Genomic DNA, 18,054 nt, shown 5'->3' with positions numbered 1-18,054 from the left:
TTATAGTTCAAATCTTATGGATAAATTTTTGAAGCGAAAGGATAAGTCGAATGATTCGGAATGTGAAGCCCAGCAATCTCAAGATGTTTCATCCCGGAAGACGAAGAGACAAAAAGTTCGAACATACGATGAGGAGTATCTTAAGCTCGGGTTTATTGAATGTCCTTCAGATGTTACTAAGCCTCAGTATTTAATATGCTACAAAACATTGTCGAATGAATGTATGAAACCAGCCAAGTTAAAGCGGCATTTGATGGCTCAACATCCTGAGCTAGCTGGAAAGCCACAGGCTTTTTTTTGACAGAAAGAAGAAAGAATATTTAAAGCAAAAAGAAACTTTTACACAATCTTTGGTGTCGAACGAAAAATTAATGAAAGCATCTTATTTAGTGGCGCTAAGGGTGGCTCGAGCCAAGAAAGCTCACACAATTGCGGAAAATTTAATTCTTCCAGCAGCAATTGACATGTGTGAAGTAGTTTTGGACGGCAAATGTGCAGCCAAGCTTAAAGAAATTCCATTGTCGAACAACACGATTTCAAGAAGAATCGATGAACTTTCGAATGACATAAAAGCACAGCTGCTTGAAAGACTGAATCAAACTAATTTTGCAATCCAATTGGATGAAAGTACGGACATTGCCAGCCAAGCACATCTCTTGGTTTATGTTAGATATTCATGGGGAGACGAAATGATAGAAGATTTCATGTTTTGTCATGAAATGCAATGCAGAACAACCGGTTTAGACGTTTTCAACGTACTTTGTGATTTCTTTTCACAATCAGAACTGTCGTGGGAACAATGTGTGGCTATATGTACCGATGGTGCAGCTTCAATGACCGGCAAGCACTCCGGGGCTGTAACTCGTATCAGGGAAAAAGTACCGAACATTATACGAACGCACTGCATGATTCATCGCGAAGCGCTTGTTGCGAAACATTTAGGAAAATCTTTGTCTGAAGTCTTATCTTTATGTGTCAAAGTTATCAACTCTATCAAAGCTCGCCCACTGCAGTCCCGAATGTTTTCGAAACTTTGCGATGAACTAGGCTCAGAACATTCAAGCCTTATGAAATTTGGCTTGGGAAACTTGCATATCTGGCAGATATTTTTAACCTTCTCAATCAACTGAACTTGTCACTTCAGGGAAGAGATGCGAACATTTTACTCAGTCAAAACAAAATAACAGCATTCACAATGAAACTCAACATATGGAAAACGAGAATAAATGAAAATGTTGTGGATATGTTTCCTGTTCTGTGTGACTACATTGCCAACAAACCTTTAATAAATACAGATTTGATTTTCTCTGACATTCAACAACATTTGGAATTGCTTTCTGTACATTTTACGAAGTACTTTTTAAAAGAGACATATGAGAATTTTGACTGGATTTTAAACCCTTTTGTTGTTACAAAGACTGCTCTGTCAGGACGCAAAGAAGAAGAATTGGCTGAATTGTCATCTGACCGAACTTTAATGATTAGTTTCAATCAAAAACCTCTTGAATCTTTCTGGTTAGGTGTTGAGAACGAATATCCACTGCTCTCACAAAAGGCTACCCAAATGTTCAATTCAATTCAATTTATTTTTCTTTGTCAGAATGCAAATGAAATGATACCGGTCCAGACTTATCGTAGACTCTGAATTGCGAGTTTGCTTGTCACAAATTGCTCCAAGAATTGACAAGTTGTGCAGTAAGAAGCAATCACATCCATCCCATTGATGTTGTCATTTCGATTAATAAACATGATTCAGTGTTACTTAGTTTTATTTGTATTAACATTTATCGCTGGTTAGGCGGAAAATTGATGCGACATAAGATTGGGGTCCGCGAAAAAACACTTTGATAAATAGGGGTCCATTGCCCAAAAAGTTTGGGAAACCCTGCCTTAACATATTAACGTCCACCTTGTAGAGTACAAGTCAATTCAAAGAGAAACAAGAATTTATTTGCTAAACTTCCATGTTAGATCAACTACAGCATTAATAGTTTTCAAAGTTTTTCTGGTCCAGCTTAAAATTATCGTGTTGCAGATCGCGATTTCGGGTATTACCGGTACACCTTCTTCAATACAACTTTATAAACAGCATAGTACAGCAAAATTTGCAGCAGTTCACTTAAGTTAGAAAATAACAAAATTGTTATGCGGTTGCCAAGAAACAAATTAGTCTACGAGCAGTATATAATAATGACAATTTTTATGTAAATTATGAAGGTAATTGGGTCATACAATGTTCAAAGAAAATACATTAAAAGCATTCCGGGAAGTATTTAAATTCTAACAACAAAAATGGGGGTCAGTCAGGCTGACATACACCCAAATCTGGGACCAGTGAAACCGGCCTCCTGTAGAATGATCCGAGCGAGCCAGATGCAAGATACTTCAATTCACTAATTAAAAAGGGGTTTGACACATTTAACCTTAAATAAACGTAAAGTTTTTAAGGGATCCACGTAAAGCAGATATTATACTTATGCGTCAAAAATTTAAGAAAAAAATAAGTAGAATACTTTAACATATTAACGTCCACCTTGTAGAGTATGTACAAGTCAATTCAAAGAGAAACAAGAATTATGCTGTTTATAAAGTTGTACTGAAGAGGGTTTAATACCCGAAATCGCGATCTGCAACACGCTAATTTCAAGCTGGACCAGAAAAACTTTGAAAACTATTAATGCTGTAGTTGATCTAACATGGAAGTTTAGCAAATAAATTCTTGTTTCTCTTTGAATTGACTTGTACTCTACAAGGTGGACGTTAATATGTTAAGCTATTCTACTTATTTTTTTCTTACATATCAAAAACCCTACTAAAATTTGGCAAAATGCAAGAGATTGATCAAACTGGAACATCATTGTACATCGAGGGCTGTATCAGCTATGATACCTACAGAGAGAGATCAAAAAACAAGTCAGACATTTATTAACAGTTTGCATTGAACAAATTATGCTAATTCTTTCAAAACATGAGCACATGAAAATAGATAAATTCCCAAACTTCTTGAATTAATTGTTTGAAACTTGTTCGGCAATTGCCATCCAAACTCTTAGGTAGTTATCGTCAGCATTGATCAGTATATTCAACTTTCAGTTAATTTGCTCCATCGACTGAAATCAAGACATAATAATAATAATAACAATATTTATATAGCGCCACATCCACAGTCAAACTATGCTCCTGGGCGCTGTACATGACAATGGTGATAATTAATACGGTACTTTCAGTCATAATGTTCATTGAAATAGAACGTTTTCAAGCGAGCTTTGAATTCATTCAAATTTTCAGCTTCTTTCACACAAATAGGCAAACAATTCCAGCAACTGGCAGCAACACCTGGGAAGGTACGATTTCCATATTGTGTCTTACATGAAGGGTTGCACAAGAGCAATTGATGCTGAGAACGCAAAGTTCTGGCAGGTTTATAATAAACAAGCAAACTGTCCAGATAGTTCGGAGCAAAACCATGGAAAACTTTATAAATTAATAGACATATTTTGAAGCGAATACAATACAATACTGGAAGCCAATGCAGGGATTTTAGTATAGGAGTGATATGCTCACGTTTACGTGTTAAAGTAATTAGCCAAGCAGCAGCATTCTGAACTCTTTGAAGACGCAAAATAGTACAATGTGGAATGTTATTTAACAATGAATTTGAATAATCAAGCCTGGATGTCACAAGTGCATGAGTTAAAGTTTTACAAGCATCAACATTAATAAACTGTCTGATGGAACCAATATTTCTAAGATGAAAAAAGCAAGATTTAACAGTGGAACTGACAAAGTTTTCTAAACACAAATGTTGATTTAATGTTACACCAAGCAATTTAATTGAGTTAGAAGAAGAAAGATTGATATTACTCAGAATAATAGTCATGTCATTAAACTTTGAAATACACTGTTTCGGAGAAAATACAATAAACTCACATTTTTCTTGATTCAGTTTCAACATATTATAAGACATCCAATTTGAGATATCAACTATACATTTTTGGAATTTTGACATAATACAACACAATGAATCTTCATCAGTAACACGCAAATACAATTGTATATCATCAGCATATGAGTGGTATGAAAGTCCATGTCGCTTTATGATGTCAAACAGAGGTTTTATGTAGAGGCAAAACAGGACAGGGCCAAGAACAGAACCCTGAGCAACTCCAGAAGAAAGAAATGTTGCAGAAGACATTGAGTTTTCAATTGCTACAGATTGAGTTCGATCATAAAGATAAGAAGAGAACCAGTCAAGTGCCATTCCTGTAATGCCAAAATCTGATTTGAGACGATTTAGAAGAATTTTGTGATCAATGGTATCAAAAGCAGCTGAAAGATCAAGAGAAAGTAGAACAACGCTGTGATTACAGTCAAGTACGGTAGCAATATCATTATGGATTTTTAGTAAAGCTGTTTCTGTGGAGTGATGTTGACGATAAGCAGACTGGTTGATATCAAATAAATTTTGCACGTTTAAGAAATCATTTAACTGTCTGCCAACTACTTTTTCCAATATTTTTGACACAAACGATAGATTGGACACAGGGCGATAGTTCTTGAACTCTTCTTTGTCTAGACTAGGCTTTTTTAAGTGTGGACGAACAATGGCATGTTTAAGTTTTGGGGGAACAAGACCACTTGTCAAGGATTTGTTTACAATGGAGGTCAGAATAGACAAAAAAGATGATGAATGCTTTTTGAGGAGCCATGAGGGTACTGGATCTAGTTCACAAGATGCAGATGATAATGCAGTTAAAATGTTAAGAATTTCAGTCTTGTCTGTTTCAAGAAAACTAGAAAATGAAAAATCAATGTGAATATGGTTACAAGGATCTGCTGAGTTCCTCCAGTTATATGGTCAAGACATGGAAGAGTATTCCTAATTAAACTAATTTTGTTTGAAAAGTATTGGTTAAATGATTCAGCAATTTCTTGAGCAGACTTTCCAGTTGGATGAACAGTTGAACACTTCTGTTATCTTTGCCCATCAATGTTTTAGAAAATTTGAAGAATTGTTTTGGAGTTTTGCTTTCACTGATTTGCTTAAGATAGTAATTTTTCTTGGCCTTAAGTACTAACATGTTCACATATTTGCATTGTTGTTTGTAAATATCTCGATGAATAGATAATTTAGTTTTTCTCCATTTGTGTTCAAGCTTTTTTCGAATTTGTTTTTCTTTCAGCATTCCAGCCAACCGCTCAACTTCTGCTGAAAGAAGCTGAAAAACAAAACATCTCAGTGGCTAACTGGGCCAACCCTAAATAAAAATCTGAATGAAAGTCAAGTACCGCCAGATTCCATTCCATCAGGTTTGGTGACCATGGTTTAACTAGGCTATATTTATCGATGCATATACCGCAATATTAGAGCTTTTTATGCACGTCTTAAACCATTATGGTTTTGCCACCTTTTGCTTTTGTTGGTTTTTTTACTGTATTTCTTTTTCACAATATCATTTCTTTCGGATTCTGACAAAGAAAAATAAATTGAATTGAATAATGGTTATAGGCCTACTAGTTAACCTGCCAACTTTGTTTTGTAATTCTATTTCTGACCTAGCAACCAGTGTTGCCAGGTTATTTTATAAAAACAATCATTTAAACTAGAAAAACAAGCCCAATAATACGCAACAAAATAGCACTAAGAAATCAATACAAATATTCAAAATAGCCGTATCGAAGACGGCGATTAATAGATATCCAGATTAGGAGACAGACTTTTTTTTTTAGAGATTTCGGACAAATGGGGTTAAGATTAGGCTAGGTTCGTGAGGTCGTCGGAACACTCGACATGCGACAACTTAGCAAGTGCTTTAACTCAGGAATTACATTTCAGTTACTGCCAAGTCAACAAATGAAATTTACTTGCTCAAGTCGGACGTGCTTGCTGGTCATCGCTTGTCAAACTCATTTTACTCACTTATGACATGCCAAGTTATGGGTTGCTCAGTTGTTACCAGGGACGTGCAGTCAGGGGAGGCAGGTGAGGCAGTGCCTCACCTGCCAACATCTGGCAAAGCAAAAGTTATATCAAAGAAATGGTTATCACAGAATAAATATTTTTTGTTAAAAAGTAGTAAATATTGCACGTTTTTAGGTGCTTTAGTTTGTGTAAATTGCTGTAGTCGTGCCCCCTTTCCCCCAAATTTTACGTTTCTACACCCAAACTGTGTTTTAATTTGTTTCTGTTTCTGTGGCGATATTCCTATCGAGCGTTCATGTGATCAAAATCGTTGAAATACGCAAGGAGAGGCAACGCCAGCTTTGCCTCACTTCAGATCAGAAAACTTCCATACACTGCACTATGCGTGCCTTTTTCTTTCGCAAAGTCGTCAGAAATCATCATGAACGATTTAGCTACGATTTGAGGCGCGCCTCAAATGTGACGTCACAGCTATGAAACCTTTTTCGTCAAGCTGGAGTGCCCGCGAGCCTACGTGGTATGTAACTTCTTGCAGCGTAAAGGATCGTTTCTTATAAAATGTAAATAAAATGGAGGAAGATTTAGTATCAAATCTGAGAGATTTTTAAAAACTAAACTTTCAATCCAAAGTTGAAGTCATAAATAAAGGAAGACCTGTTCCAAATTTATAAGGTTTGCATCAGACGACTGAACAAAAAAAAAATAACTTGCAACTTTCAAAGAGATTGGTACTCAAAAAAGAAGTGGCTGTGTGGCTATGCTTTAAAATTTGCCTTTTCTGCTTTCCCGTCTCTTATTTTCAATATCTAGTGATAATGTTTGGAGTAAAGAAGGGTCTCTACAACAAAGTCACAGATGTTTTAGTCCAAAAGGATAGGCGCATGGATTTTATTTTTAATAAATGTGAAAGCATGCTGCTAATTTTTTTGATTAGTAAGTTATGACACCGTTTTTGTTGTTAAAAAAAATTATTGTAAAAGTGACTTGAAAAAAGTAGTGCCTCACCATCTAGGAACCTCACCGCACGTCACTGGTTGTTACCAAGCAATGGAAGATGGAATGATAGGCAAACTTGTGTTCGTGGACAATTTTTCAAGAAAGTGAAGTCAACAATATTCACACTTTGTGAGTGCAAATTGACAATGACATATTTTCACTAAAAAAACATCGCTTTTGAATAATTCTGTTTCTGTAAACACTTTAACAATTGGTGAGCACTTTAATCTATGCTTTAACGTAGTTTATTCTTCTGTGTTTAAGCAGTAACGCAATCATGTGTGACTTACTGACTTATGTGACTTTTTAGCGCAATATTGTGATTAAGGTTAGATTGGCCTACCATATTTTCATAGCCCAAAAAGAGGACACGTTTCACCATCAAGTAAAATGCAATTAGAGTTTTTTCTTTGGACTATCTTTTACATATTTGTATAATTTTAAGCTAATGCAGCTAAAGTTACAGCAAAAAAAAACAAGATAAACTTATAAGCAGAGATGTACGTACCGGTATACGCCGCAAATTCTACGCCGCATACTTGCGGCGTAGACTTTTTGTTTGCGCTAACGCTTGCAGCCACATTTTTTTGGATAGCTTGCACTTGAGCCTACGCCGTAAAGTTGTCGCGGTTTTTTATTATAGCGTCAACGCATACTTTTTAATGTATTTTTTTCTCTACAACACGCCAATATATTCCAGCGCTGCAGTTGAAAGAATGTTTTCAATGGGCAAAAACATATTGGAACCAAACACAGCAAATTGTCAGATGAACACTTTCAGATGCTTGTGTTTCTTTGTGGAAATTCAAAATAAATTTTGTTAGTTTCGAATGGTTTATATCGTGTGAATGTTTGGCACCTAAAAAACAAAATTAGCTTACGCTAGTGTAGCCTATGCACTGACGTTGACGCCGCCAACATTTTTTACAAGTTGCGTTGACGCATATACGGCATATGTTTTTTCGAACGTTTGCGTTTACGCTGACGGCGTCAATATTTTTTGTATGCGCGTACATCACTGCTTATAAGTTATGCCAGATTTGGCCCATATTAGGATTATGAGTCAGCAAAAAGTGAAAATATGTGATTTTTAAAAAATTTAGTTAAGTCAGACAGGACACAGCAACGATCGAAAAAATTTACAAAATGTGACAAATCAGGCAGGTAGCAATGCCGTACAATCAATGAGAAAGGGTCAGCTTTAACGAAATTACAAAAATGTTGGCACGAAATAGCCTATGTATGTTATTGTATTATATCATATTGTATGTTACTCAATACAGGTAGTTAAGATTCTGAAAACGTACTGAGATAACTTAATAAAATGCTGTTTGTTTTCATGCACCTTTGAGGCTGAAACGAGAATCGTACATAGGCTAAAATGCGTTCTATTTGCAGCTGAAAGTAGGCTATGTATGCCACCAGTGCCGGTCTTTGGGGTGTGCACCGTACGATCGCACAGGGCCCCCAATTTACTCAGAAATTGCAGTAGTTTTGTCATTTCCAATGGAAAAATTCAACAAGCGAATTAACAAAGGAATTAGCAACAAGAAACCATAGAGACTCAACGGGTGCAACCTATTTCGTCCCCTGAAAAGATCGCAAAAAAAAACAACAGAGCCGAAGTAGCTGATTGGAGTTGCCGTAAACATACGGTACCTTTTTCTTACAGCCCAGCAAACATATTGTACTTCGGCCCAACGTAGTGTGACAGTTGGTAAAATAATGCTCCACCGTTGGCACTACGTTGTGGCCGAAGTTGACCCAACGTATCTTGCACCATTCGTCGCAGTTGGGACAACTTCTTTAAAATGTTTGGGCCAACGTTATCCCAACTCTGCACCCAACGTAGTTAATCGTTGGTACCCTACGATGGTCCAACGTATTTTGCACCATTCATCGCAGTTGGGCCGACTTATTTTAAAATCTTTGGGCCAACGTTATTCCAACTCTACACCCAACGTAGTTCATCGTTGGTACCCTACGATAGCCCAACGTATTTTGCACCATTCGTCGCAGTTAAGCCGACTTATTTTAAAATCTTTGGGCCTACGTAATCCCAACTTTACTGCTAACGTAGTTCATCGTTGGTACCTACGCTGGCCAAACGCACTTTGCACTTTTCGTCGCAGTTGGCCATACATATTTTGCACTAATCGTTGTAGTTGAGCAACGTTGGTTAAACTTAACCTGCAATTTCAAGTTGACACTGTCCTGATGATCCATATGCCAATACGATGACCATCTTCTTATACTGAGCAAATTTAAGTCAATGATGTAAACAAACGTAAAGTTGTTGAAAAATACATTTATTCGAATGGTAAAATGCACCACCCATGCACAATTCACAGCTACGACAAGACATGCATAAAAGTCTAAAAACACAGTGGACTGAAGTACTTCATGCCTCATCAGAAGACTGCGCCTGGATGTAACAACGTGATCTGTGGCGGCCTCAAACGCAAGTACCTATAAAACAATATGCAACATATGTAAAGAAAATATACTGTACAGTGCAAATTAGATCGTGTTTACAGCACCGTGAAAGAACAGACTCTAATTGCTACATATCCCATGGATATGTGTATGCAACACCCGGTTATTTCACAATAACAAGCATTTTTTTAATACATCCTAACATTTCTCAGTATGTTTTAATTCTGTAATTTGTAGCCTATACGATGGGGTGGGGAATGGGTATACCGTTATGCAGAGGTGGGCAGTAGCGCGCTACTTTTGTAGTGCGCTACTAGCGGCGCTACTTTTTCGGTAAAAGTAGCGGTAGCGGCGCTACTTTTTAGTTGGAGTAGCGGCTGCAGTAGCGGCGCTATTTTTTTTCCAAAGTAGCGGTAGCGGGAGAGGCGCTACTTTTTTTCAGTCGCACTCGCACTCCCGCTACCCGCTACTTTTTAATTTAAAGTGAAAATAATACTCGTTTTTTTGTTCGTAATAATAATACTCGTATAGTCTTGCTTCCAACCATCATAATTTGCGCGAAGAAGTTGACCGAGATCAGTGATCTTGTGACCTGTGAGGAATTGCGAGTGAAAGTCCTTGAAGGAGTGAAGAAAGGTTTCAGCAAGTGCTTCAACGACATGAAGTGCGTTATGGCATCATGTCTTCATCCCTCCTTCAAGACGTCGTGGCTACAATTTCTGCACTACGTTTCCACGGATGATGTTGACGCACTGCGAGAAAAAGTCAAGACGGATTTAATTCGACTGTTGCGGGAGACATCAAGCCAGGTTGAAACCGAGAAGAGTGACACCAACACCAGTCACGAATCCGAAGATGAATTTTTTGGTGTGTTGGCGCCATCCCGTGAAACGTCGTTGCAGAAGGAAACAGCAATCGTTGACGCCTTTTTTTCGGACAGGAGCAAGTCCATGAGCTTCTCGAATACCGATTTGAAACGTCTCTTCATTAAGTACAACACTCCCATTCCTTCCAGAGCTGCGGTGGAGAGACTTTTCTCTGTTGGAAAGGATGTGCTCAAGCCAAAGCGGGCAGGACTTAGTGACACCCATTTTGAAATGCTCGTGTTTATGAAAGATGTGTTATTGCTTTGAAATGCTCCTGTTTCTGAAAGACAATGAATTTCCCTTATGTGTTTTCTATAACGACGTTAAAATGACAGTATAAACGATTGATAGCATTCGTTGTAAACGATTAATAGCATTCGTTTACACTGTCATTTTTTCGTCACTAGGGACTTGAACAGTGTTTCCTAGTGTCATTTTAGACAAAAGTAGCGGTAGAAGTAGCGGTAGCGCGCGCTACTTTGGTCCGAGTAGCGGTAGCGGGTAGCGCGCTACTTTTGTAAATTGGTAGCGGGTAGCGGTAGCGCGCGCTATTTTGGTCCAAGTAGCGGTAGCGGGTAGCGCGCTACTTTAAAAGTAGCGGCTGCCCACCTCTGCCGTTATGTTCTATCAACCTCTAACATTAATGCACATTCGTTAATCGTGTTAATGCGGTTTGCCTTCTCTAACCAGTGCAAATTATTATTATTGTTATCGTTTGATAGATCTTCGAAGTCAAGTCTTAAAATGTGTGCATATTTCTTGAAGTTCTCCTCCAGTAATAAACTAATCGCTGGTTTAGTAAATAAAAATGCTTTTATTGCCCTTATTGAGAGAATAGTAACGATTTGGCAGTGACGGAGAGAACAAATGGACATACCCACAATACGGTACTTTTTGTAGCAAGACGTTTAAGCCGGCCCCCATCGCGGTCTTCCCACGTCTTAAACCAGTCGCCCAGTTTGTGGTCGATTTCTTGTAGAGTGCATGATTTCGTATTGCTCTGGACAACATCTATAAGTAAAGCAGTTTTGTAAACAAATAATGTTACATCGATTTTTATTTTTACACAATCATCTACAGCAGTGGCCAGCGGCTCTTAACCTGTGGGTAATTACTCAATCTGGCGAAGTTTGAGGTCTTCCAGAGGGCAATGAGCAGGACAGTGCAAATTATTACCAATTTTTAATCAAACTTAAATCATTGTTGGGTTTGGCTTTGGCTATTCCATTCAATTGATTGCCAAAGACTAATAAAATTGGTACGAATGGAATTAATTTTATGCTGCTGTTTGGAAGTCTTCAAGAGAAGATGCAGAACAACGTGTTCTTGTCGAAGGTTGCTTATTTGTGCGACTTTTTCTCTGACATAAACGCCTTGAACTGCTTGCAGGGTAAATGGACAAGGTTATGGGATTTAATAGACAAATATAATAGATTTAAGATGCCCAACATGCTTAATTGCTTAAACTGGGGTAACGGGTCAGAAAAAGGTTAAGAACGTTGCTCTACAGTCTGTTTCACGTGCGTGGCACGATCATCAAGAGAGCTGTAATGAAAATGAAAGCGAGGACATCACCATAAGCATAGCCGCCGAACCCAGGAAGGTCGGCCTCCCAGACCTTTTTGCAGAGAAGGCCACCCTTCCCTGCGAAATCGGCCAGATCAACTTTCTAATCTCATCTTTTTTATTGCACACGAGTAAACAGCAGGTGTTTTTCAACTGGATCTAGACTGAGGCATTAATCAGGGATAGTAAACAGCAAATTGACAAAAAAGATTACGAAAAAGGTAAACTTCAGATGCTGCAAAACTTATGATATATCCAAGGTTGTTATTTCATTGAAAATTAATCATGAACAGTAAGTATTCTTTCTGGAGACGATATCACACCAACAAAAGGTGAATACAAAACTTAAACAAACTACTTACCTACGACCATGTTCTTTAAGTTTTGCATGGAATCAAAAGAAAACTTTTTCTCTCCACTTAATTTATTTTTCCCTTTCCCGGTCCGCGAGACGTAACTTGCGACTTCGTTTAACATCACCTGAGGCATCAATCGATTAACCGTGTCGTATAGGCTTCTTCCTCCTATACGACACAGTTGTTTGAACTGCAATAGAACAGATGAATGTTGAAATGCATAAGCCGAGATCGTTAAAACAGCATAGAAAGCAGTCCCATCAAACAGTTGCGGTGCGTAGCCTACCAGGCTACCAGCGTACAATAGCATGAATTTTTGTAAATTGGTGTGTACCATGTGGTTATGTGCGTTGAATTGTGCAATTAGCCTGTTGAGGCAGACATTAAATGATTTCGAATTCATTCATTCAAGTTTAGACTCATTTTAGGCTAAATAGAAGAATTAACTCCCCACACATAAAACTCATGTATTACCTTACCAAAAATGTGGGTGACTTTAGATAAGTAATGCGCAGTAAAAACTAAGAACATATCGTGTTCACTAACCACAATCTGATAGGTCTCCTCATTCTCCAGCATGCTGTTTACGGTTTTTAATTCCGCTATGGTTGTAGCAGGAAGAGGAACATCCTCAGGAATCGGAGCCAATTCTAGGAATTTATCTGGGATAATCCCTCCCTTCTGTCTCAGCATAATTTCGATTTCACAGAGCCGTTTGTTCATTTGACGTTGCTCTGTCAGAATTGTTTGAAGATAAGTGAACACATTTACAATACCCCAGTATGTCAACATAGGCGCCGAGTTTTCAAAATAGCTGGGCGGGCGAACACATAGGCCACTGTCACGTCATAAAGGTTATTTTGTGCGTTTTTCAAAAGGGCAATTTTGCTAGGTTGTTGGGCTAGCCTAGTTTTACATTTAAGTCTATGCCTCCTCTAACACGATTCGGAAACAAGTAATAAATATAATTGGTACGCAACAACGTCTGGTCCTGGTAATGCAGTTCCGCATATTTTTTGTGATTGGTATGTGCGGTTGCAGGACAAAAACTGCAATACTGTACAAGTTCCATAATTACATTACTATTGTTGATACAACACGATAACACGCACAAAATACATCGGTGGGTACGTGGGTTCATACGATAAGTCGCTCCTAGCGGGCGCACAGATAAGATACAAGATGATGTAATGCAACGCAGAAGCGATTTTACGGCAATGCAGCTCCCGAGAAGCCATCTAGCGATAAACTGCGCTATTGAACCGAGCTGACATTGAATCTACAATTAGAACAGTTATATAGGTAGCGAGACATGGATATTGAGAGAGAGTGAACTGGCAATCCTGAGAAGAACGGAAAGGTCAATGGTGAGAGCAATGTGTGGGGTGAAAACGAGAAGGGAAAAAAGGACTGAAGAATTGTTGGATATGCTAGAGATGAGAGAGACCATAGACCAACTGGCAAGGGCAAATGGAGTAAGATGGTATGGACATGTGATAAGGAGGGAGGAAGGAAGTTTTCTTAGAAAGGCACTAGATCTAAAGGTGGATGGGAAGAGGAAACGCGGTCGTCCAAGAAGAACGTGGAAACAACAAGTGAAGGATGAATTTAAAAAAGTCGGACTGAAGGAGGAAGATGCAAGGGACAGGGTGAAATGGAGAAAAGGGATTAAAACAATTGCTGCGCGGAAACAATCGGCCACCCCCACTAGTGGGGAACAAACCGACGATGGATTATGATGATGATGATGATATAACGAAGGAGCCGAATTTGGCAAATTGCAATTAATGACAACCAACGGTTCATTCGGCCAAACCAACAGGTGTGCACAGTTTATAATCAGTGACGTAACAGACACAACTGTGATGATTGAGACGACAAAATAGAGCATTTTGGCAGCAGAGTTAATTGATAACGTCGTTTGAGAGAAAATTACTCCTATGAAGAACAATGCTACAGTTTTTACACCGATTTAACATCTGGCGATGTTAAAACGATGTAAAAGCAGTGGAAATTGCGGTCAGACTTTTGCCACGAATGAAGTTCCTCGCAGGTTTGCGCAATTTACTTGATTTATAGCACTGGGCTACGAGTGGCAGAGTGGAGACAAACGGCGCGGCTAGACACTTTTGCTCCTTTAACGGCGAATCAACGTTGTTTAACGTTGCATGAATGTAACAATGGCAATAATTGACGAAAACTAATCGCTTAATTAGTAGGTCTGGTAGGGTATCTATCACATGGCGACAAAACCCTGCGAAAAGGTAAGTAGGCTAGTATCAGAAGGTGGCAGATGGTTACAGAAATTTTGGGACTTAAAATTGCGTTGAATTTTTTTTTTAATTCCTGAAATGTCCGGCGGGCGCGGCCCGCCCGCCCGGGACTCGGCGCCGGTATTGTTAATGAAAAGGTGACATGACCACAAAAATCTGTCTGCTCCATTTGCTCAGTGGTTAAGCACCCGACTAAGACCAAGCGACGCTGATTCGACTCTCGAGATGTGTTCTTGAGCAACACATCGAAAGGAGAACTCTCCATTCAGCAGAACCTAGTGGATGCTGCAGGGTGCAACCTAATTCGTACCATGAACAATTCGTACAGTCAGTTACCTTGAAAAGATCAAGAGAAAAAATTAAAAAAGCTGTAGTCGCTGATCGTAGTTTCCGCAAACATTTTAAAAGGATTAGGGTATCGATTAGCTAGGCATCGGTAGCCTATCCGCAAACAAACAAACTGAAAAGATCGAGAGAAAAAAATAGAACATTGCTAATCGCAGTTTCCGTTTTTCCGCAAACATTTTAAAGTTTCCGGTAATGATCCTAAGAGTTTGCCGAAGTCGCTGATCGCAGTTTCCGCAAACATGTTAAAAGGGTTAGGCTTGATCGGAGTTTCCGCAAACATTTTAAAAGGGTAAAGGTTTAGGGTGTTTCCGCAAACAAACAAACTGAAAAGATCGAGAGAAAAAAATAGAACAAAGCAGAAGTTGCTGATCGCAGTTTCCATTTTTACACAGTTTTTGCAAACATTTTAAAATTTCTGGTAATGATCCTAAGAGTTTGCCGAAGTCGCTGATCGCGCTCGCAGTTTCTGCAAACATTTTAAAAGGAGTACCTCTAAATACCCCTTGTCAGGCATTGTAGGCATTGTCAGGCATTAGACAAATCCTAGACAATGCCTTGAAATTACCGACAATGCCTGAAAGTAGCTACTCTACAATGCCTGACAACCCCTGAAAATGCTATAATGCTTAACAAACCCGTCAACCACTGATAATGATCGACAATGCCTGGAAATCTTAGACAATGCCTGGAAATTCCCAACAATGCCTGAAAGTGGTTAGCCTACTCCACAATACCTGACAACCCCTGAAAATGCTCGAAAACCCTTGAAAATGCTCCACAACCCCCCAAAAAGCCGACCATGCCTGACAATACCCGACAATGCCTGACAATGGGTATTTAGAGGTGCCGTTTTAAAAGGGTTAGGCTTGATTGGAGTTTCTGCAAACATTTTAAAAGGGTTCGGGGTTAGGGTTGATCAAAGTTTCCGCAAACATTTAAAAATTTCTTTAAATGATCCAAAGAGTTTTTGTTTGTTTGCGGAAAAATTTTAAAATGTTTGCAGAAACTGTGATCAGCGACTTCGGCTTTTTTTAATTTTTTTTTCGATCTTTTCAAGGTACGAACTGACGGTACGAATTGTTCATGGTACGAATTAGGTTGCATCCGATGCTGCGCAATCTACTTCATAAAACAATCTGCAAAAAACTCGTGGTATATACATAATACGGTGATAGTAGCAACACTCGAATCCTGATAAAAGCACTTCTCGTTGACATAATAGTCATTTTTATGCCACTTGAAAGTGAAGATACCACGTTTTGAAAAAAATCGAGTAGGCTACTTCTAATAATGTTACTTCAAAACCAATAAACAGGTCGCGTAATTGCCGTAAAAAGTATTAAATAGTTTACCCTAAAGAATAGATCTGAGTCAACTGAAATAAACCTTACCTGAGTTTCATGATGATCATTCATTTGGGCAGTGCTCTCATAAATGAAAACCTGAAAGTCCCCAAAGCTACGTCTAAAAATTCCTAGATTACATCAAAATTCCCTAAATCATTATTACATTCGAACAGTTTCACGTTCTGAAACAAAAAGCAAGAGTTTAGCGGTTTAAACAACAACACTAGCAAAAACCATTTTACATGACTTTGTTGTATTAGTAGGCTAAGTCTCACAGCAAAAAGCAGTACGGTATGTTAAATTACAGTGATGTTTAACATTACAGGGATACAGTGAAGATTTACCAATGCTTATCACATGCTAAAAATGACATAAACTGTGCACGACTATCGACTTATTCATGAGAGCTAATTCGACTAGCAATTAGTTGAGAGCTAATTCGACTAGCAGCAATGGCGAGTGGTTAGCGCGTTGGGCTCACAGTCGAAAGCCTGCATGTTCGACTCCAGCCACCCGCACTTGCTGTTGTTTCTCTAGGCAAGAAACTTTACGATAATTGCCTCTACCCAGTGATCGATTTCGAGTAATAGGTAGTACCAAATTTAAGTCATAAGTATAGTAGACAACCGGAAACAGACATTGCAGTCGGCTGCAGCGTGGGTCAGGTGTACGTCGGAAGGCGTACACCGATGCATAGCGCTCAAGTCCGCTTTCCCGCAATGCAGGATAAAGATAAACAAACAAACAAACAAACAAACAAACAATGTGCTTCAGCATCTGTAGCTGAACTCTTTATGAGCCCTTGCCAACTTCAACAATTTAGCTCGATTACTTAAACCCAGTTTGTCAGCTGATAAGCCAGCTGACTTCATACCTTGGGTGTGTAGCAAACCAACTAAACTTTCTCACTTTAAACTGTTCCTGTAGTCAGCTTTAATGTTCTTTAAGCTACCCGTACTAAAAAGTCATTCAACTGGGGCATTTACACATGGCAGGGACATTAGGCAAGTGACTACTTTGCTATGAACTCAAATACGGAAGAAAACTTCACAAATAAACCTCCATTCATTCTGTAAGCGAACAAGACTAAACTGCTAAAATTTCTAAATCATCAAATTCCCTAAACTTGTCCCTAAAAGTGGTCAAAAGTCCCAATTTAGGGACAAATTCCCGTAAAATGAGAGCACTGGATGTGGGCTACTTGCGTTTTTCTGCACTACGCTGCCAGCCAAGCTAATGCAAATGTCAGCCAATGCAAATGAAATGTTGTCACGCCACCAGCTATGAAGCTAATAGCTAATGCAAATTGCAAATGTCATCCATTTGGGTTTTCGCGTGTTTTTTACGATTTTACGTCACCGACAACGTAGCTTCTGATTGGCTCGAGGTTTTTACCAGCTGACGGACTGCGCATCGTCATCTCTCTTTTGCAATTTTTGAAGAAAGTACGTTCAGATGTCCGCCATTGTTATGGTTATAGTGTACCAATTCCGCGCGTTTGTCTGTCAATGCTTTAGATATGGCGTGCTGTGCATATGGATGTAGTAAACGAAAAAAATACAATTCAGATGATAAAAGGAGTAAATATTATTCCAAGATATTTACTAATCTCTCGGATCATGTGTTTGAATGCACCGTTACCAATAATCATATTTTTACACTAGTCAAAACTGTGTCCAAATGTTATTTAAAAATTAGGTTTTACCGCATTGGTAAGGAAACCTGCAAGCAAATACAAGCTAAATTGGTTCGTAAAACGCCAAAAATTCTGTCTTAACAAAAATTCTTAACAAACGTCTGCAGACGTTGAGTCAGTGTAAAAATGACAGATTTTTTTGTATGGGTTGGCTGTAACAGCGCAGCTTTCACGCAAATTTGAGACACTATAATGGCGAACGCCTTTTTTTAATTTCTTCAATCGGGATGCAAGAAGCGCTGTCTTGT

General features: G+C 38.6%; 1 protein-coding gene across 1 annotated transcript; it reads left to right on the top strand.

Moving 5' to 3' along the window:
• Positions 1 to 371: 371 nt before the first annotated feature.
• Positions 372 to 1,130, top strand: LOC145788453 (protein FAM200A-like). The gene has a single exon (XM_082600219.1). The coding sequence runs from the start codon at positions 372 to 374 to the stop codon at positions 1,128 to 1,130; it is 759 nt and encodes a 252-aa protein (XP_082456345.1).
• Positions 1,131 to 18,054: the final 16,924 nt, after the last annotated feature.

Source organism: Aplidium turbinatum, chromosome 2 (genome assembly GCF_918807975.1).
Source record: "Aplidium turbinatum chromosome 2, kaAplTurb1.1, whole genome shotgun sequence".
Taxonomy (NCBI): domain Eukaryota; kingdom Metazoa; phylum Chordata; class Ascidiacea; order Aplousobranchia; family Polyclinidae; genus Aplidium; species Aplidium turbinatum.
This window is presented reverse-complemented; position numbering and strand designations above follow the sequence as displayed.

Excerpts from the sequence above, each read along its gene's own strand:
- LOC145788453 (XM_082600219.1), top strand. The coding sequence starts at position 372 with ATGAAAGCATCTTATTTAGTGGCGCTAAGGGTGGCTCGAGCCAAGAAA.